This window comes from Pinus tabuliformis, chromosome X (genome assembly GCF_031772625.1).
Source record: "Pinus tabuliformis cultivar Carrire ecotype Pingquan chromosome X, CPIR1, whole genome shotgun sequence".
NCBI classification, from domain to species: domain Eukaryota; kingdom Viridiplantae; phylum Streptophyta; class Pinopsida; order Pinales; family Pinaceae; genus Pinus; species Pinus tabuliformis.
Genome location: NC_142308.1, coordinates 163,012,529 through 163,032,367, shown reverse-complemented (window position 1 = coordinate 163,032,367; position 19,839 = coordinate 163,012,529). Strand labels below are relative to the sequence as shown.

The 19,839-nt window shown below is 43.8% G+C and overlaps 1 protein-coding gene across 1 annotated transcript in view; it reads right to left on the bottom strand.

Moving 5' to 3' along the window:
- The window catches only part of LOC149138963 (poly(ADP-ribose) glycohydrolase 1-like), a 437,544-nt gene extending 418,025 nt beyond the window's left edge, over window positions 1-19,519 (bottom strand). The window contains exons 1-2 of the mRNA XM_089446458.1: window positions 18,761-19,519; window positions 18,417-18,659 (exon numbers count right to left, since the gene is read on the bottom strand). Coding sequence (XP_089302584.1) covers window positions 18,417-18,659; window positions 18,761-19,021 — 504 coding nt within the window. The 5' untranslated portion in view covers window positions 19,022-19,519. The remainder of the gene's footprint in view (window positions 1-18,416; window positions 18,660-18,760) is intronic.
- Between the last annotated feature and the right edge of the window lie 320 nt (window positions 19,520-19,839).

Genomic DNA, 19,839 nt, shown 5'->3' with positions numbered 1-19,839 from the left:
ACTCCTATTATTTCCTTTAACTTTCGCTTGTTTTCCAGGTGCAAACTTAGTGTTTCTGCCATGATGATATAGAGGAAAGGAGATAGAGGACATCCTTGCCTCGGGCCTCTTGAACTTTTGACGGCGCTGCAGGGCCTACCATTAATTAAAGGGGCTGTCCAATTGTAGGAGATGCATTCCATGACCCTGCTGATGAAGAGCTCTGAGACACCGAAGTTCTTTAGGACTGCCTGCAGAAAAGAGTGGTTTACCCTATCAAAAGCGTTCGCCATGTCCAGCTTGATGATCATACCCTTTTCATTTCTGGCTAAGCTGCTGTGTATCGCCTCCTGAATGAGAATAACATTATCTGTTATATGTCTCTTGGGGACAAATCCTCCTTGGTTTTCGGAAATGAGTGAGGGAAGGATTTTTTTTAACCTATTTGCGAGGATCTTAGTGATAATTTTGTAAGAGACATTGCACAATGAAATAGGTCTGAACCTGTCAAAAGATTGGGGATTGGGCTCTTTTGGGATTAGCGCTAAATGTGAAGATTTGATGCTGCTGCCCATTTTACATTTTGAGTGGAAATTTTTCACCATTCTTATGTAATCTTTCTTGATGATATCCCAGTGAGTTTTATAAAAGCTCACCGTGAAGCCATCAGGCCCAGGGGCTTTGTCCAAGGGCATACTATGGATTGACCATTCAATCTCCTCCCTTGAGATTTCTTTGTCCAGCTCACAGTTTTGTGCTTCAGAGATCTTTCTCTCAATGATATTGAGGAATTCCGGATTTTCCTGATAGTGAGGGTCTGCTGTAAGAAGAGTTTGGAAGTGTCTAGATGCCGCCTCCTTGATTTCCCCTTGGTCCATAAGCTCTCTGCCTTCAAATGTTATCCTTTCAATGTTGTTTCCAGCTCTCCTTACTTTAAGACTGTTATGGAAAAACGAGGTGTTTTTGTCCCCAGAATTGAGCCAGAGACATCTTAATTTCTGTCTTTGCTCGTCCTCTTCTTTACGATGCTGGTTGTAGAGCGCCTTATACAGCTCACTTTCTTTCCTTTGGTCTTCTTCTGTATCTTGGCCGGCTTCCTTTTCCTGATTCCATTGCTCTAATTTCATTTGCAGGTCGGTTTTTTCCTTCCTTTCCTCAAACGCGTGATTCCTAGCCCACTGTTTTATGGCAATCCGCAGCAGTTTGAGCTTTGATTCCCAAATGAAGTGTGGGGAGCCTGTTATCTCCGTTGCCCAGGCTTCTTTTATCACGTTTCTGAAGTCCTCACTGGAATCCCATGCTCTGTTGTATTTGAATGGCAGCGGACCCATGTCTTCCCCTTTGTCTAAATGCAGCGCCACTGGTTTGTGGTCTGATATGAAGCCCTGTATAATTGTACTTCGAATCCTCGAGAAGTTGGCAACAATTCTCTCCTGAACTAGAATTCGATCAAGTCTCTCTTTGATATTGTTTTTGCCTGTTCTTTTGTTTGACCAGGTGTAGCGGCCATTCTGAGGAGGGATGTCAATAAGACTGTGTGTTTGAATGATTTCTTCCAGTTTGTCTCTTGAGGGATCGACCAAAAAATTCCCTCCTATTTTCTCATCTGCATTCCTTATTAAGTTAACGTCTCCTCCCAGGAAAATATTCCTCCCTTGGGCAGTCACAAGATCTGTGATGAGAGAATCCCAGCAAGAGGCTTTGTCTCTGAAATGGGGAGGAGCATAGACATTATAAATTGTGTATTCCTCCATCTTGGCTGTGCTTTGCATATCTAGTCTGATCCACCATCTGTTTTGCCTGTTGTCTGTGAGTTTCCATTTGTTTTTATTCCAGATTGCCCCTATGCCTCCTGAGGCTCCTATTGCACTCATGGCTAGTCCTTCATAATTTCTACTTCTTTTAAGACTGTTATGGAATTCTTGTTCATTGATTTTGGTCTCCTGGAGTAGGAGGAAGTCTAGATGTTCTGCTTTAATAAGGTCTCGGACTGCATTTGATTTTAGGGAGGAGCCCATCCCCCTACAGTTCCAAGAGACCAAAATCATCATTTACTTGATTTGTTGTGGATCCCGCTCTTCTCCTTCATCTTCTCCCCGCTTCCTTTATTCTTATCAAGGTAAGTATCCATTGGCTGTTGGGTCCCTGTGGCCATTTCTTTTGCTGCATTCTCATCTCTTATCTCTTTGTTTGATTTCCTTCCTACTTTTCTTGGGGGGTCTGTGGCTGAGATGTTTTCCTTTGTTTTATTTCTAGTTAGAATTCTTTCCACTGTTGGAGGGGGGGAGGCCTGGAGGGGGGAAGAAGGGGAAGCCCTGGGGCCCTTGGGAGACGGAGGGGGGGATAAGGGTTCCTCTAATGCCAAGGATTCGAAAGGATTGGAGGAGGAAGGGAAGGGAGGGCCAGATCGAGAGGGTTGAGAAGAGAGGATTGGGGTTTCAGAGGAGGGCTCTGATGAAACAGGGGGAGGGTTTGTCTTTTTTTACTTGACGATTTCCCAAGCTTCTTCCGGGGCTTCATCATTGCTATTATCTATTGATTTAGATTTGCTACACCTATTAGCAAAATGCCCGTATTCATGACATACCTTACACTTGAATGGCAGCTGCTCGTAGTCCACCTGCTGAATGTGCGTCCACTAGTCTACTTTGAGTTTGATTGCCTCCGGTAATCCTTTCCCCAAATCCACTTCTACACATATCCTAGCGCATGCATGCATATTCTCTTTTTGCTCCGATCTATCAATGTATTTCCCTACCGCGTTCCCGATGGCTCGCACAGATTCATCTCCCCAACAGTGGAGTGGCAGATGTGGAAGGCGGACCCAGACGGGGACCGCGTTGGGGACGTCCATTTCTGGATCGAAGTCGGGAGTCCATCGGTTGAGATAAAGGCCTCTGGTGTCCATGAAGTAGGGACCATTTCTGAAAATGAGGTTACGATCTTCCACTGATTCAAAGAGGAAGGTGAAGAACCCCCTTCCACAAAACCTTATTGTGATCTTGCCTTGGACCATTGCATTCCAGTTTCGTTCAACCCAACGTTGGACCGTGCGAGGAGAAGGCCATAACCCCGTGAACTGGCCTACCAAGCCTCGTTCAGCAAGAGCCACAGCAGCTCTCCTTGGAAGGGCGGGGGGGAGCGATACTTCCGGGATTGCATCAAGTTTTTTGACAAACTTTGAGGCTGAAGGGCGGATCCTTTCCGTGTTGTTCTCTGGAATGAGAGATGCAAAAGCTTTCTCCAGTTCTGCCTGCTCCTGAGAGGGTGGATCCATAGTGCAGCGCAGGGGCGCTCCGCCAACGAACGGGAAGGGTAAAAGGGCAGGAGGCCCAGTAGAGGAGAGGGCAGAAGGCCCTGGGCAATGGGGGGTCAGCAGCAGGAGGCTGCAGCCCAGCAGCAAAGCTGCCAGGCGCGGGCACGCTCAGGGTTCAGGTCAGGTGCGCAGCAGGGCGCGGGAGCAGAGCGCGCGGTTCCAAAATCCTTTAGTCGCAGCAACTTATGCATGGGTTTGTTCTTTGAGTTTAGCGATATTATCGCCTGATTTTTACGCTAATTTTTTTCACAAAAAATCACAAAAAAATCTTTGAAAAAAAAAATCCCGACGATGTTTTTGATGAGGAGGAGGTGACACAAAACCTACCCATGCTACCCTATCACCAATAGAGGACGTGGTCTACCTCCTGTAGCTCCTAGTTCTTTAGCTTCTAGAGCACAGCAATGTCCATTGCCAACTCCACCGGCATCTACATCTAGAGGGGCAGAGGAAATCAGTAGTATTAGTTAGACTTTAGTCATTTGGTTCATTTCATTGTATATGACATTATGACTCATGATATGAGATACATTATTATATTTTTTGTTAATATTTTGAGGTTGAGTTGGGACTCAGGAGTCAGGACTTACTATTCAGGACATGGTTCACTGTTATGTGTGATGTAGCACTAGAAATGATATTACACATCTTATGTATTAGTTCTTTTATCATATTTATGTGTGAATGTATTTATTTTATGTTGTAGATGCTTTAGATATTAAAAAATTTTGAAAAAAAATGAATATTTTTATATGTTATGATTTTTTCCCAATTTTTACCGATTTTTTCCCCTTGCCGATAATATCCCGATAACGATTACTGCAACATTGCTTTGAGGTGCATGGGAGGGCATCTCATGTGTGTAGGCTTAAGAAAGCCTAATATGGACTGAAGCAGGCATCAATGGCATGGTATGAGAGAATAGATACCTACTTGCAGCAGTTGGGTTTCTAGAAGAGTGATGTTGATCCAAACCTCTATTTTGTTATGGTTGGCGACGATCCACTCATTTGGTTCTGTATGTGGATGACTTGTTTCCTACAGGAGAGGACAAACTCATCCAGCACTGCAAGAGAGATCTTGCTTCAGAATTTGACATGACCGATATCGAACTAATGCATTATTTTTTGGCGTTGGAGGTTTGGCAAGACGATGGGCATATCTTCATTGGCCATGGCAGCTATGCAGGTGATATCTCGAGGATAGTTCGTATGGAGTGTTGCAGGCCTATGGCTACTCCTATGATCACCAACTGGAAGAAGCTACATGATTCAAATTCCGAGTTGGTGAATCCCACCTTGTATTGTCAACTGATCTGTTCTTTGATGTATCTAGCCAACACTAGACCGGATATTTGTTTTGCAGTCAACACAATGAGTCAATTTATGATGGAGCCCAAGAGAGTGCACTGGGTGGCTGCGAAACATGTATCGAGGTACCTACAGCGCACAGTGGATGGTTTGGACTATATTAAGGGAGATGGAGTCAAATTGATTGGTTGAATGGACTTATATTGGGTTGGCAATGCTTGAAATGTCCTCTACAAATTGAGGACAAATGGGACGCATTAGCCTATCCATCCCCATAGGCTATAGTCCACAACAACTCGCTCAACTAATCATTCACCTTACATGGAAAAAAAATGTTGTTGTCAACAACCGAACCACAATTGAAGGAAGCGGGAACCATAGTCTTGGACCGAATCAACTTCTTAATGAGTATGTTCGAGATTATGCAAGATTGGAGGAGAACACTCGAGTAGCCATGACCTTCAATGAGTACAACAACTTCAGATACAGGAATAGCCATCGAGGGCAGCCTTCAGATACTAACCTATGTGCTGGTTGAATCTTGCTTGTTTGTTGTCCCTAGCTTGCTTGTTGTCCCTAGCATGTTTGTTGTCCTTTGCATGCTTGCTGTTGCATGCTAGTTGTCCCTTGCATGCTAGCTGTAACATTGCATGCTTGGTGTATTTGCTGCTAAGTACAATACAACTGTCCCCATGTTAGTTAGTTGTCCCTTGCATGCTGCTCTCCTTCAGAGACAAATGCTCTGGCTGTTCCGGCAATTCCCAGCAGTTTTGGTTGTTCCCGGTAGTTCCGGCAATTCTAGCTGTTCCCGGCAATTCCACTAGTTCTGGCTATTCCCGCCAGTTCCGGCTTCCGCCCTTTGCATCAGCGTTCTCGCCTGTTCCGGCTGTTCTCGCCTGTTCCGGCTGTTCTCGCCAGTTTCAGCAATTCCGGTTGTTCCAGCAGTTTCGGTTTTTCCCCGCAGTTCCAGCTTCTGCCCTTTGCGTCAGCTTTCCCGGATGTTCTAGCAATTCCAGATGTTCCGGCTATTCCCGGCAATTCCGACTATTCCCGGCAGTTCCAGCTATTCCCGGCAGTTTCGACTATTCCGGCTTCTGCCCTCTGGATTAGGGCGGCATTATCCCTTAGGATCTCTCCTCCTACTAAAACCCAAAGACAAGTAGAGAGTAAGAGATCCCAAGTGTGTTGAAATGACTTGAAGGCCACCTCTATTTATACTAAAACATTGAGCACAAGCGGGATTTATTTGGTTGTTGGCCGACCTTGACAAATTGTCCCATAACACAAATAAATTCATATCTCCATGAATACTTATCGGAAGCGGATGATCTTTAGATCAATCCTACACCTCTCGATGAGAGGGATCCAAGAAAAATATCAGCTTCCATTAATAAGATGACCCACATGGAGTTTGGCCCTAGTTGCCAATTTTAACAAGAGGCCACTCCAAGTACCGATGAAGAGCCACCACAGAATGAAGCAAAGGAAGAAGAAAAGCCAAGCAGCCCCAAGGAAGAATTGCCACAAGAGGAAAGGCCTAGAGGAGAAAAGAAGACACGACCACAAGTTAAGATTGCAACCCTTTTAGGCATGCCCAAGTATTACACCTTCAGGGTCAAGGGAGTCATCAATGGATAATGCATCACCGCCCTAATTGATGGAGAAGCCACGCACAACTACATTGATGCCGCACTAGTAGCTAAAAGGGAACTTCCCACTTAAGAGTTTGAGGACTTGGACATGATAGTTGCAAATGGGTACAACTTGGATTGCACACGAATGATTCCAAGTTTGGGTGTAACCCTCGGTCACTATACTTTTACTAGTGATTTCTATGTAATAGATCTTGCAAACCTCAACATGGTATTGGGGTTTCAATTGTTATATTCGTTGGGCATACACATGATGGACAACCAAGCATTAGAAAAGGAATTTAGAGCACCAAATGGCAGTAAGGTCGTATTAAGAGGCATGTCAAATAGCGGTCTGCGGGTCGTTTTAGCCAGGATAATGGAGGCCCTATTCAGGCATGGGAATATAGCATAAATAGCAGAATGTAATGTTATGACCCAAAAGACTCCCGACAATGACAAACCACAATACAAGATAGATATTCAACAAGTGTTGGACAAGCATGCTCCAGTGTTTGGTGACATTCCTCTAGGATTGCCTCCTAAAAGAGGATTTGAGCATACTATTGAATTGGAAGAAGGAGTTAAGCCTATGATCACCACACCGTACTGACATCCAAATAAGTTCAAGGATGAGATAGAAAAAGCCATCAAGGAATTGTTAGCCATGGGCCATATTAGACCCAACTCAAGCCCATTTGCATCATCCATAGTTTTGGTGAAGAAGAAGGATGGCACGTGGAGAATGTGTATTAATTACTGAGCTCTCAACAAGAAAACCATCAAAAACAAGTATCCCATTCCCAGGATCGATGAATTGTTGGATGAACTCCATCGGTTAGTGTACTTTTCAAAGATTGTTTTATGATCCAGATATCATCAAATACAAATTCGAGAGGAAGACGTACCAAAAATAGCGTTCAGATGTCACTATGGATACTTCGAAATTTTGGTCATGCCATTTGGACTAACCAACACCCTCGCCACTTTCCAATCATGTATGAACAGTATTTTCAAAAAGCAACTAAGGAAGATTTTGTCGGTATTCTCTAACGACCTTCTCATTCACAGCAAGACATGGGATGATCACTTGGGGCATTTAGGTCAAATATTAAGCATCATGCAAAAACAGTTCCTTTATGCCGTGCCGAGTCATCAAAGTGCAAGTTCGGATTGACGGAAATCCTTTATTTGGGACATATGATTAGCGCAAAGGGGGTACAAGTCCATCAAGAGAAGATCCAGGCAATAGTGGATTGGCCTACACCCAAAACCCTAACAGAATTACGAGGGTTCCTCGGGATTTGCAGCTACTACCGACGGTTCGTTAAAGGGTTCTCCCAATTAAGTGCACCTCTGACGGACTTAACCAAAAAGGGAGCATTCAGGTGGACAGGAGAATCTGATAGGGCATTTAACAAGCTCAAAGAAATAATGAGCTCATGTCCAGTACTAGCTCTTCCTGACTTTGGTCAACCATTCATATTGGAGTGCGATGCGTCATGTGAAGGAATAGGGGTTGTCCTTATGCAAAAGGGTCATCCTATCGCATTCGAAAGCCAAAAGCTGGAAGATTCAGAAAGACTTTACTCCATATATGACAAGGAGATGCTAGCTATCATGCACACGTTGGGGAAATTCATATAGTATTTGGTGGGCAATAGGTTCATAGTTAGAATAGACCACAACACCCTATGCCATTTCTTGGGACAAAGGGACTTGAACGAACGACAGCAGAAATGGGTAAGCAAAATCCAAGCTAACGATTTTGACATTGAGTATGTGAAGGGGAAGAAGAATGTTGTGGTCGATGCACTCTCTAGGAAACCAGCAGCATGTGCTCTCATGGAACTCGTAGAAGATTGTTAGGCACACCTCTCAGCAAAGTGTGCCAAGAACCATTTTGCCTGTGCACTACTCGACAAGGTCATCCAAGATGACAGGTACAAAATAATTGGAGTCATTTATTATAAAGACAAGATATACATGGTTCTTGAATCTACACTAAGGGAGAAAATTTTGGAGATCACCCATGATATTCCTTCGACTGGGCATCAGGGATTCTTCAAGACATATCGACAAATTCGGGAACGATTCTCGCTGGAAGGGCTTAAGGCAGATGTGATGAAAAGGAATGCATGACATGCCAGCATAATAAGGTTGAGCATACACATCACGTAGGTCTTCTCCAACCTCTATCAATCCCAGAACAAATGGGAGAGCATCTCGATGGATTTCATCACAGGGTTACCCAAAGTGCAAGGGAAGGACTGCATCTACATGGTGGTAGACAGGGCTGACTAAATTCACACACTTTTTTGCCATCTCAATGATTTACTCGGCCAAACAAGTGGCAGCAGTGTTTTTCAAAGAGATCTTTAGACTACATGGGCTGCCAAAGAATATAGTCAGCGATCGTGATAGTAGATTTATGGGCGCATTTTGGCAGGAGCTTTTCAGGCTAGTGGGAACTGAATTGACCCCTAGCACTAGCTATCACCCTCAAACCGACGGTCAGACAGAAATTGTGAATAAGTGGATTGAGGGGTACCTACACAACTATGTGACAAGTCAGCAAAAGGCATGGATTAAGTGGTTGTACCTTGGGGAGCATTGCTACAACACCACCTACCACTTATCCATTGGGATGACACCCTTCAGAGCTCTGTATGGATATGATGCACCATCCTTCATCGATAGAATTTTTGGAGACAGCAAGGCACCTCTTGCCAAAGACTAGATACAGGAGAGTCAGGACATTCTCAGGGTACTCAAGGAAAACATAAAAGTTGCTCAAAATCAGTAGCGATAATCTGAAATTTGGGAAGGACTGGGTCGTGAGAAGCAAAGTTTTGGAGTCGTATATTCTCACTAATTCGGATAAACTCAGCCCCACAACAACTAGTCTAAGCCATTGGTCCATGATCCAATAACAAGCTCGAGTCTCCCAATTCGTGCGGCTCTGGCACCAGAGAATAGAGACGCCTGAGCATGGCCATTGGGTAGAATTGCAGCCAAAGTCTAATGCGCAGCTAGTCCAAGCTCTGGGAGCGGTTGGTCCGTGGTCTTGTAACGAACTCAAGGTTTCCACTAAGTGCAGTGTCCATACCCGAGAAGGCAGCATCCCCAACGTGACAAGAGGCAACGTAAGAATACTTGATCCAGGCGGATCTTGGTGGCCACCTGCCAAGTCCACCTGGACCCCCACCATTGTTTCTCTCAACATTTTCAGTCTCCTTAATTGTAGCACAACTTACTATTTTTAGCAGTTTTTCGGGTCTTGAACTTCCGGAGCCGTTTTGAGGCCCTAAATGATTATTTTTGGGAAATCTGGGGGCAACATGGATCCATGGACCGATGTTGCCCTTCCCAAAGTAGTAGTGCTCGGATAGATCTTTCTAACGAGCTATTGTACGCGTCAAACAGAGATCGTATGTCAAAGTTACAACCCCGGGAAGTTGATGTACCAATTTACCCAAACGGGGCCCACAGTTTGGCATTTCATCTTCTAGGGTTAGGTTTTGGAATGTTAAGGGTTTTCCATTGTTTCTCAACAATAAATAGGCCTTCGAGCCTCGTTGTAACACAGTTCAGAGGCATGTAGCCACCACATCTCTTCTCAGAGATAAGCTACCATCGCCCTAGCTGGTTTATTTCCATCACTGTTTGTAAGCATATTTCAGTATTTTACATTAATGAAATGAAGTATTATTTCTGCTGCATATCTGTGTTTATGGTTATCTCTGTAATTTGTAGCGTTCCTTTTTAAGTCCGGATCAGTGGTATCAGAGCGGTCTGCTTTTTTTCTTTGTTTTTCTTTGCATGTCCCCAACGAGGTCGGGATATAAGGAGTTAAGGCTTGAACTAGTCGAACTTTTGCAAGACCAGCCTCGCAAATCCCGACAGCCTCCCATGGCGAATGAAAAGAAAGACGAGGGGGCAGGAGATCTTATCAAAATCTTGCTCAAAGAAGCCCTCGAGCGACAACGGAACGCGATGATGGACAGCTTTGCCCAGATCCTTCAGCGGCTACCCAAAAGCGACGCATCGACTTCCAGCAGCTACTCTGGAAACGCCACGCCCTTTAAGGTACAAGTTAATTTTGAAATCCCCATATTCGAGGGTCAAATAGACACAGACGCCGTAGATAAATGGTTAAATCTGCTAGAGGGTTATTTTTCTGTTCATGAATTTTCGAGTCGAGAAAAGATTGTTTTCGCTCTTCTCAAAGCAGCCCCCCACGTCAAGGACTGGTGGGAAACCTACTACGAGCAGAAGGATGAAAGTACCGGCTCACTATTTTCAGTCGCACCCACCTGGAATTCATTTCGGGATGCCATCAAGGAGCAGTACTACCCTGTCGGAAGCTATGAGGATAAATACATAAAGTGGACCACGCTGCGACAGAGAAGGGACCAAGACGTGCCAGAGTTCACCAATCTCTTCCATACCCTTCGCACAAAGTTGGATATCAAGGATACGGAGCAGCACTTGATACTCAAATACCACGGCTGCTTGCACAAATACATCCAGGAAGAAATAGAATTCCTGAATATCTCCTCGCTTGGCACAGCATACCGATATGTCGTCAAGGTCGAACAAAAGTTTAAACAAAAGAAGCAAGACTTTGGATCTGCGAATCCAAAGCAAGGGAAAGGTGCCCCTAAACCACAGAACAAAGAACAAAGCCAAGGCGAGGTAGCCCAAGAAAACCCGCCAAAGCTACAAGCAAAGAACAGCGCCGCGAAGCCGAAAAAGGACACAAGAAAATGGTGTGAGTTCCATAAGAGCTCCACTCACAACACAAGTGAGTGTCGGGCCAAGCAATCACTGGTGGCTGAGCTAATGGTTTCAGAATCAAATGCATGTTCCGACTCTGAGTCAGAACCCGACAAGGGGAATGACAAAGGGAAGCAAATCATTGATGCGAATCCCAACGCCACTGTTGCTACAGCGAAGATCCAGAAAAATGAACCCGAAGATCCAGAGGAGGAGAAGCGTCTCTTCCACTCCTAGATGTGGGTAAAGGGCTCCCACTGCAGTTCATTGTTGATAGCGAGAGCCAAAAGAACTTCATTTTGGCCGAGGTCGTGAAGCGGTTGGGCTTACCGACCACAACGCATCCACAATCGTACACCATAGGGTGGCTTCACCAAGGACGGGATCTTCGCATGAGCCAGCAGTGTCGCCCTCCATACAACATCAAGCCCTTCACGGATGAGGTATTGTGTGACATTGCTCCCCTTGAAGTTTGTGATGTATTATTAGGACAACCATACTTGTGGAAGCGACATGCTGTGTATGAATCAAGGCCCCGTGTTGTTATTATTACATTGGGAAATAAGTTGTACAGGATACCAGAGGTAGCACCGCCTACTGCCATCTCTTTGGTTACTACAAAACAATGCAGTAAGCTCATTTCCAAAACCAGGAAATTTGTTTTCCTGATGATACGCCCTTAAGGAAAGAAGAAGACGGTGGCCACGGCCTCTAGACAGGGCCCCTCCGCATGACAACTATAGATGGACAAGGTCATGGAGGAGTACGAGGACATCTTCACCTCCCCCGCAGGGGTTCCTCTGCACTGTCAGGTCAAGCACTCCATCGATTTGACCCCAGGTGCGCCGCTACCCAATGGACCAATTTATCAGCGCTCTATTCTAGAGAATGATGAAATCAAGAGGCAAATTCAGGAGCTACTACAGAAAGGTCACATCCGTCCGAGTTCATCGCCTTGTGGGAGCCCGATCGTGTTGGTACAGAAGAAGGATGGGACTTGGAGACTCTGTATTGACTATCGGGCGCTGAACAAGATCACTATCCGTGATAGGTACCCAATCCCGCGGATTGATGACCTCCTGGACCAACTAAAGGGGGCGAAATATTTCAGCAAGATCAATCTGAAGTCAGGGTATCACCAGGTACCAATCGAACCCGCTGATGTGTGGAACACTGCCTTCAAAGCCAAGGAGGGCCTTTTCGAATGGTTGGTTATGCCTTTCGGATTGACGAATGCTCCTGCAACCTTCATGAGGCTAATGGATGACATCTTGTGGCCATTCACCAACTCATTTGTAGTGGTATACTTGGATGACATTCTGATCTCCAGCCAGTGTTGGGAAGAGCACCTCCACCACATCCGACAGGTTCTCCAAACACTGAGGCAACACAAGCTATGTGCCAATTTGGAGAAATGCACTTTTAGCATGACCCAGGTTCAGTATCTGGGATACATTATTGATGAACAGGAGGGGGTGCATGTGGATCCAGCCAAGATCCAAGTCATTCGAGATTGGCCATCTCCAACCACTCTGATAGAGCTCCGCAGCTTTCTAGGTCTTGCCAACTTCTACCGCAGGTTCGTGTTGGGGTTTTCTCATATCACTTGGCCCTTGAGTCAAGTCACCAAGGGAGGAGCGAAAACAAAATTCTTTTGGTCTGAATCTCAACAGAAGGCATTCATAGAGTTGAAAGATCACCTTTGCACGACACCAGTGCTCGCGTTACCAGATTTACAACAACCATTTGAGGTCGAGACAGATGCCTCTGACTATGCTATTGGGGCAGTCCTTACTCAACACGGGCATCCAGTGGCATATCACAGTGAAACACTTTCAAACACAGTCCGGAAGTATCCCACTTATGATAAAGAGATGTATTCCATTGTGCAAGCCTGTCGACAATGGAAGCATTACATTTTGGGGAAGGAAACGGTCATCCACACAGACCATCGACCCCTGCAGTTCATACAGACCCAAGGGAAATTGCAGAATGATCGCCATTAGAAGTGGTCAACATACCTGCAACAGTTCCATTTGAATATCAAGTATAAGAAGGGCAGCACCAATAATGTTGCAGATTGCCTCAGTCGACCACCGATCATGGCGTTAAACACCGTGCTCAACTCTTGTGGGCACGAGACTTCTAATTGGCCACTTCTCTACAAAAGCAACCCATAATTCAGCCACACATACCAGACACTCTTGGAGGGTCGGCATGTTCCAGATTTTCACCTCCAGGATGCCCTATTATGCCACCTGGGTCACCTTTGTGTTCCTTCAAGCGAGCGTGCCAAGATGATTTGGGAAGCACACTACAGTCGGGCTGCTAGGCATTTCGAGGTCGAGAAAACGGTGGCAGTACTGCAAAAGTATTTCTATTGGCCGAATCTTCGATAGGATGTTGGGATGTACATCAGATCATGTATTGCGTGTGCCATTGCCAAACCGACCATCAAGAAGCAAAGCCTCTATGCCCCGCTACCTACCCCTAGTCGACCTTGGGAATCCATCTCCATGGATTACATGTCAGGCCTTCCTTCCACTAAGCATGGAAATCACTTTGTTTTTGTGGTCGTCGACAGGTTCTCGAAGATGGCCATTATGGCGGCCTGCAAGAAGAATATCACAGCAAAAGCCACTGCTAAACTCTTCTTTGAACGAGTGTGGGTGCACTTTGGAATCCCACAGTCTATCATCTCAGATCGGGACAATCAATTCCTCAGTACGTTTTGGTCCAGTCTCTGGTCAATGCTGGACACCAAACTCACTAAGTCCATAGCCTTCCATCCTCAAACTGATGGCCAGACAAAGGTTGTCAATAGAATGATTGTGCACATTCTGCGCATGTGCAACTCAAAGCATCCACGCACATGGGACGAGAGCCTCCCCTGTGTTCAGCACAGCTATAACCGAGCTCTTCACAGCTCGACTGGCCACAACCCCTTTCAGGTGGGCTTGGGATTCTAGCCACTATGCCCCATTGATGTGGCCATGCCACTTGCAGCTACTCACATAAATTCGGCTCATGTCCAGTCCGAAACAAACAAGGCAACCAGCTTCATTGAGCACATCCAACATATTCGCCAGCAGGTCCATGACATTCTAGAGAAATCAAATGCCAAGTACAAGCAGCGACATGATCAACATCGGGTGCCACACAAGTTTCAGGTGGGCGACAAAGTCTAGTTGCATTTGCAAAAGGAATGCCTTACTAGAGCCTATCGGAAACTGAGACCACTCCAATATGGTCCTTACACCATTATTAAAGCTATGGGAGACAATGCATTTGAGCTCAGCATTCCCCCATACTTTCCACCATTGCTAGACACATCCGACATTGCAGAACAGCTCACACCAACAGAATTAAATCCAAATTGCATGGAACAAACTACAACTGATCAGATCATGGACACACAGATTAAGAACACTCGCCAACAGAATATCCAACTGTATCGAGTTGTCAAAGCAAGCCAACTCCTTCACCTGGGCAAGTGGCTCACCAGGGACCAAGTTCAGCAAAAGTTTCCTCATCTCATGGAGGAACTCAACGCAATGGGAACCATTGCTTCCTAAGGGGGGAGAAATGATCCAGATGGATGTTGGTGGCCACCCACCTATCCCATTTGGACCCCCACAACTGTCTCTTTCAGTCTTTTCAGTTTCCTAAATTGTAGTACAATTTACTATTTTTAGCAGGTTTTTCGGGTCTTGAACTTCCGGAGCCGCTTTGAGGCCCTAAACGACGTTTTTTGGGAAATCTGGAGGCAACATGGGTCCATGGACCGATGTTGCCCTTCCCAAAGTGGTAGTGCTCGGATAGATCTTTCAAACGGAGATCGTATGCCAAAGTTACGACCCCAGGAAGTTGATGTACCAATTTACCCAAACAGGGCCCACAGTTTGGCATTTCATCTTCTAGGATTAGGTTTTGGAATGTTAAGGGTTTTCCATTGTTTTTCAACAATAAATAGGCCTTCGAGCCTCATTGTAACACAGTTCAGAGGCATGTAGCCACCACATCTCTTCTCAGAGATAAGCTACCATCGCCCTAGCTGGTTTATTTCCATTACTGTTTGTAAGCATATTTCAGTATTTTACATTAATGAAATGAAGTATTATTTCCACTGCATATCTGTGTTTATGGTTATCTCTGTAATTTGTTGCGTCCCTGTTTAAGTCCGGATCAATACTTTATTTGGAACGGATAAGGGCTCGCTCAGCATTAACATTTGAAGGAAACTTTGGATTAACTATGGACTTTATTATTTGGTGTTATATTATTGACGAATTGGCCATGAAAAGGACTTATTGTTTAATTAGAGGAGTTGGATATTTTTTAATTACATTGAATTAATTGTGCCAAAAGAGCAATTTTATTTTGTACTCCTATGAATCCCTAGAGCTAAATTGCCCTAGGAAATTATAGTGCTTGTGATAGGAAGAGTACTTCAGGGTGTTGTTTCTCATTGGGCTCAGCAATTGTGTCATGGTTCAGTAGGAAACAAAGGTTAGTGGCATTGAGAAGTGCAGAGGTAGAGTATATGGCAACTAGTCAGGCAGGTTGCGAGGCACTTTGGCTTCGCAAGATGCTATTTGGTTTATTTGGTCAAAGGCTGAGACCAACTACGATATATTGTGATAATCGAAGTTGTATTAAACTCTAGAGAATCTAGTATTTCATGACTGATAAAAGCACATTGAAATCAAGTACCACTTCATCAAAGACTGGGTTCAGAGGGGAGCTATGAAGCTTGAGTATATATCCACTGATGCACAGGTAGCAGACATTCTCACCAAGTCATTGCCAAGGGGCAAGCATGTATTCTTCACAGACAGGATGGGAGTGGTGAGAAACACCTTCCTTGGTAAGGAGTATTGAAAATGGTACCAAGGAGGTGTTTCCTAGGCATTTCTTCTTTTGCCCTAGGGAGACACTTTAATCACCTTTTGTCTAAGTGATATTATGAGTTTATTAATATCAAGGGGTTAAAGTACTTTTTATGTGGAGATGTACTAGGTACTTTAAGTTATTAAAGTCACATGTGTTTTAAAAGTCACTTTATGTGAAAAAGTACTAAGTACACTTTATATTATTAAAGTGACTTTTATATTCTAAAAGTGACTTTATGAGGAAAAATTGACCATGGTACTAAAACATTAGAAAGTACTATGGGGGCTCATTAATAAAAGAAGCGGACCACATAAGGAGGGGTCAACTAGGGTACTAATCTCTACCCTTGATCTAAATGGTTTTAGATTGAATCTCAACCATTAGATCTTAGGGATAGGGTTCTCGTCTTTTCCCAAGAGACAAAAGGAGGAAAAAGAAGTTTTAGAGCTCATTATTCTCATGAGATCTGTTGAGGGGAGAAGCAAGAGAGGATAAGAGCTTGGAAAAATAATTCTACAGCAGAGCAAAGTCTGTCACCACAGGGATTCGAATCTCTAGGAGGCTGAATCTAAGCTAAGCAGGAGCTCGAATGTCAAGGTATGTGGCAGAGATACTACTTGTTGCAAGTTTTAGGCATGTTTAAGTCTGAAACAAGTTAGTACCAGCGTTAAGCTAGCTGGAAATCTTCTCACAGTCAGCCAAAACCCAAACCGAGATTCTTGGGCCACCTATACATAATTTTTGGGCCAGATTTGAGTACAGGCAGCAAGTGCCAGGTTCAGATTGTGTTCTGTGCATGATTCAAGGGAGGAGAGGGCTGCTTCAGGAGTGTGTATTCTCTGCAGAGGCTGACCCGAATTTCAGAGAAGCATAAGCCCAGTTTTTCAGTCAAACTGTGACAGTTAAAGAGGCACGAACTCCTGAGTGTTACGAGCAGTTCAGAGGTCCGTAATTTCTGCTGGGGAGAGCTGGACACTTGATGAAGAGACGGTTTAGAACTCAGTTTGGAAAGGGACTTCAGTGATGCTTCTTCAAAAAGGGAAGAGATAAGTTTCTCTTATGTTTTTCTGTTGTAAGAAAATTTCTAAGAAGCAAATAAGATCCTCCTAGAAGAACTGGTTTTCCCCAACTGTGGTGTTTTTCCAGGGTCAATTTGACCAAAACAAGTGTCTCAAATTTGTGTGTGTGCTTTCAATTATTGAAAAGTAAATTGTAGAGTAGCTCTAATATTTCAAGTGAATGCTAATCTGATATAAATATCAGTCACATGTTTTCATGATGGGTTTGGGCATTAAACCATGCAAAACTTGAAAACTGGGTTGGGCTACATTCTCCTATAATTTTCTACAGGAAACACAATTCACTCAAATCCCACACAGAGCAAGATTGATGACCACCAACTTCATTATCCCCAGCAATGCGTGCTTGGTGGCCATGTAAGAAGCCATGTTGGCTATGGCTATCAGCGATGCTATGTTGTGCAACAATTATTACAACACATGGCAATCTTAACCATTCATGGTATGTAAGCAAGTTTCAAGTGACAAATGGTTTTGAGAGATACAATCCCCTAAAGAAATGTCTTGTGTGTGTGTATTTATATAGCTCAAGTAACTCAGAGGGAAAGTTGTTTCCTCCCCTGCCTAGGTTCAAATCCCACCATGTGACACGTTTTCTCCTCATATGTCGGTTGTTGTTGAGATCTTGAGCTTGCCTTGAGCCCCGAAGAAACTGGTTTACCTGGTTACCATCTTCAAAATGAGGGGAAGTGACCGGTGGGTTTCCCCAGGAAATGCATTATGAAGAATAAACAAATGTGTATGTGTGTGGAGTTTTTCACTCCAATAGAGTTTTCTCCAGTTCAAATCTCTGCATAGTTTAATGTGGATACATTTTTACTTGCCTGTTACGTTTTTGCTGTCGTCAGCTAAATTTCTGCACAAAAATTAGCACATGTAGTAGGGTTTTCAATTGCAGTTTTTTGCTTTGTCTACTGTAGCAGACTTCACAGGCACTGATCGATATTACAGTATGTCTTGAATCCAAAAAAACATAAAAGTTTCCAGAAACTCAGGTTGAAGAACCGACAAAATAACAACCAACCAAACTTGTTAGTCTAGTTGGACTGCTGCTCAGAGATTTGACAAGTTATGTTCATCCCCCTGGTATACCTACTTTTGCATATGTTAGAGAGCTGAAGAACAAAACCCAGTAAACATAAAGGAGTCCACAAGGGTGAGCGTTGGTGCACTAATGAGGTCGGCAGATTATTAAGTCGCCCACCAGGTTCCATTTTTTGCTGTGGTCCATTCCAAAAGGACAAGACCTGGTGCAAGTCCCATGCAATTTTATTGAAATTTTAATAGTTACTCCTCATACCTGGCACCTAAGCCGAAGGAAGTCCACTATGCAGTGCAGTTCCTCAGGTCATGTTTCTCAATTCACTTTCTAACCAGATTATTTATTTCAACAAATCGATAAAAATAATTATTACAAAATGTAGCTTGCCTGACTGAGAACCACAATTCCCGGGCGCTGTGAATGCAGAATACGAAGACTAGTGTCCACACGCGATCTTCCATTTTCTTCTCCCGAATCCTTCTCGTCTGAACTGTTCCCCTCACAAACCCTATAATTGGTGCTATTTTCCTTATAATGATTCTCGAGAATAACAGGAAATCGTAACATTAGATTCGCAAGACAGGGTATGGTCTCCCCGAACCATTTTCTGGAATCTGCGCGAGGTATCAACTGCGAAAAAAACAATGGCAACACTCGCGCTTAATATGAACAGTATCGAAGAAACTAAAATGCTGGGTGATGTCAACCAAGCGTAACATTGAAAAGCTTACATCGTCAAAGAAGACAGCGTATCCTTTGCCCACAGATTTTTGCCACTGTTCGTCCACCTCCTTCTGCAAGCCTAGCTCGTGCCGTATATCAACGATGAAATCGAATAATGTTTCACCGGAGTCTACGAGGCTCGATCCCGGGCCTTTTGAAAGGGATTTAAGGGCGTCGACTGCCCTGGGAGGCCAGTAGAATGAATTGCCCCGCAGGATTAAAGGAATGAATGGCAAAATTGACGATTCGCCATCACTTAGGCCAGTCATTTTAAATACACTCTGTGCTTTAATTCTTGACAGATTGTGCTGAAATGCTCTGATCGTATTCTGAAATTTGGCTCTCCTTGAGCAGATATGAAGGTCAACTTATATATCGAAATTTTTGGCCTTTAACTTCATCCTTGTGCAGAGCTCTGAAGGTAGGGCCTCTATAGCGATTTAGTATATTCATTCCTTGTTACTTTATTATTAATATAATTCGACCCTCAGCTTTGCATTCCAAATTGCTCTGAATTTTATGAATATATCTATCTTACACGTAGAGAGTTGACCTACAACCTGCGAGGGCACCATATATCTGAACCTACCTAAATTCCATGAGTGATTTGCTCTGGGTGTGCATGCATGCTCGTGCAGAGGATGACAGGACGTTTATGGGCAGCATTTTTGTTCGATGTAACGGACAGCAGAATAGAAAAGAGAAAAACCTGCTCGATCAATCCAACTTCGAGTCCGCCCCCAAATAATTTGAATAGAACCTATTGTTGTGTATAATGTTGAAGTCGATCTTGTATAATCTCGTACAAGGTCATGTGAATTATTTTAATTATTGAATTTTGAAAAGATGAAATAGCTTTTATATTTAAATAATTTCAATTTAAGTGTTGAATTTTTAAAAATATGAATTAGTTTTTATATTTGAATAATTTTGGCGGGTAGTTTAGTTTAATTATTGAATTTTGAAAAGTATGAATTAGTTGTTATATTTAAATAATTTTCCAAAACAATTTTGGTTATTTAGTTTAATTATTGAATTTTGAAAAATATGAATTAGCTCCCACTTTTAAACAAAGTTATACATTACC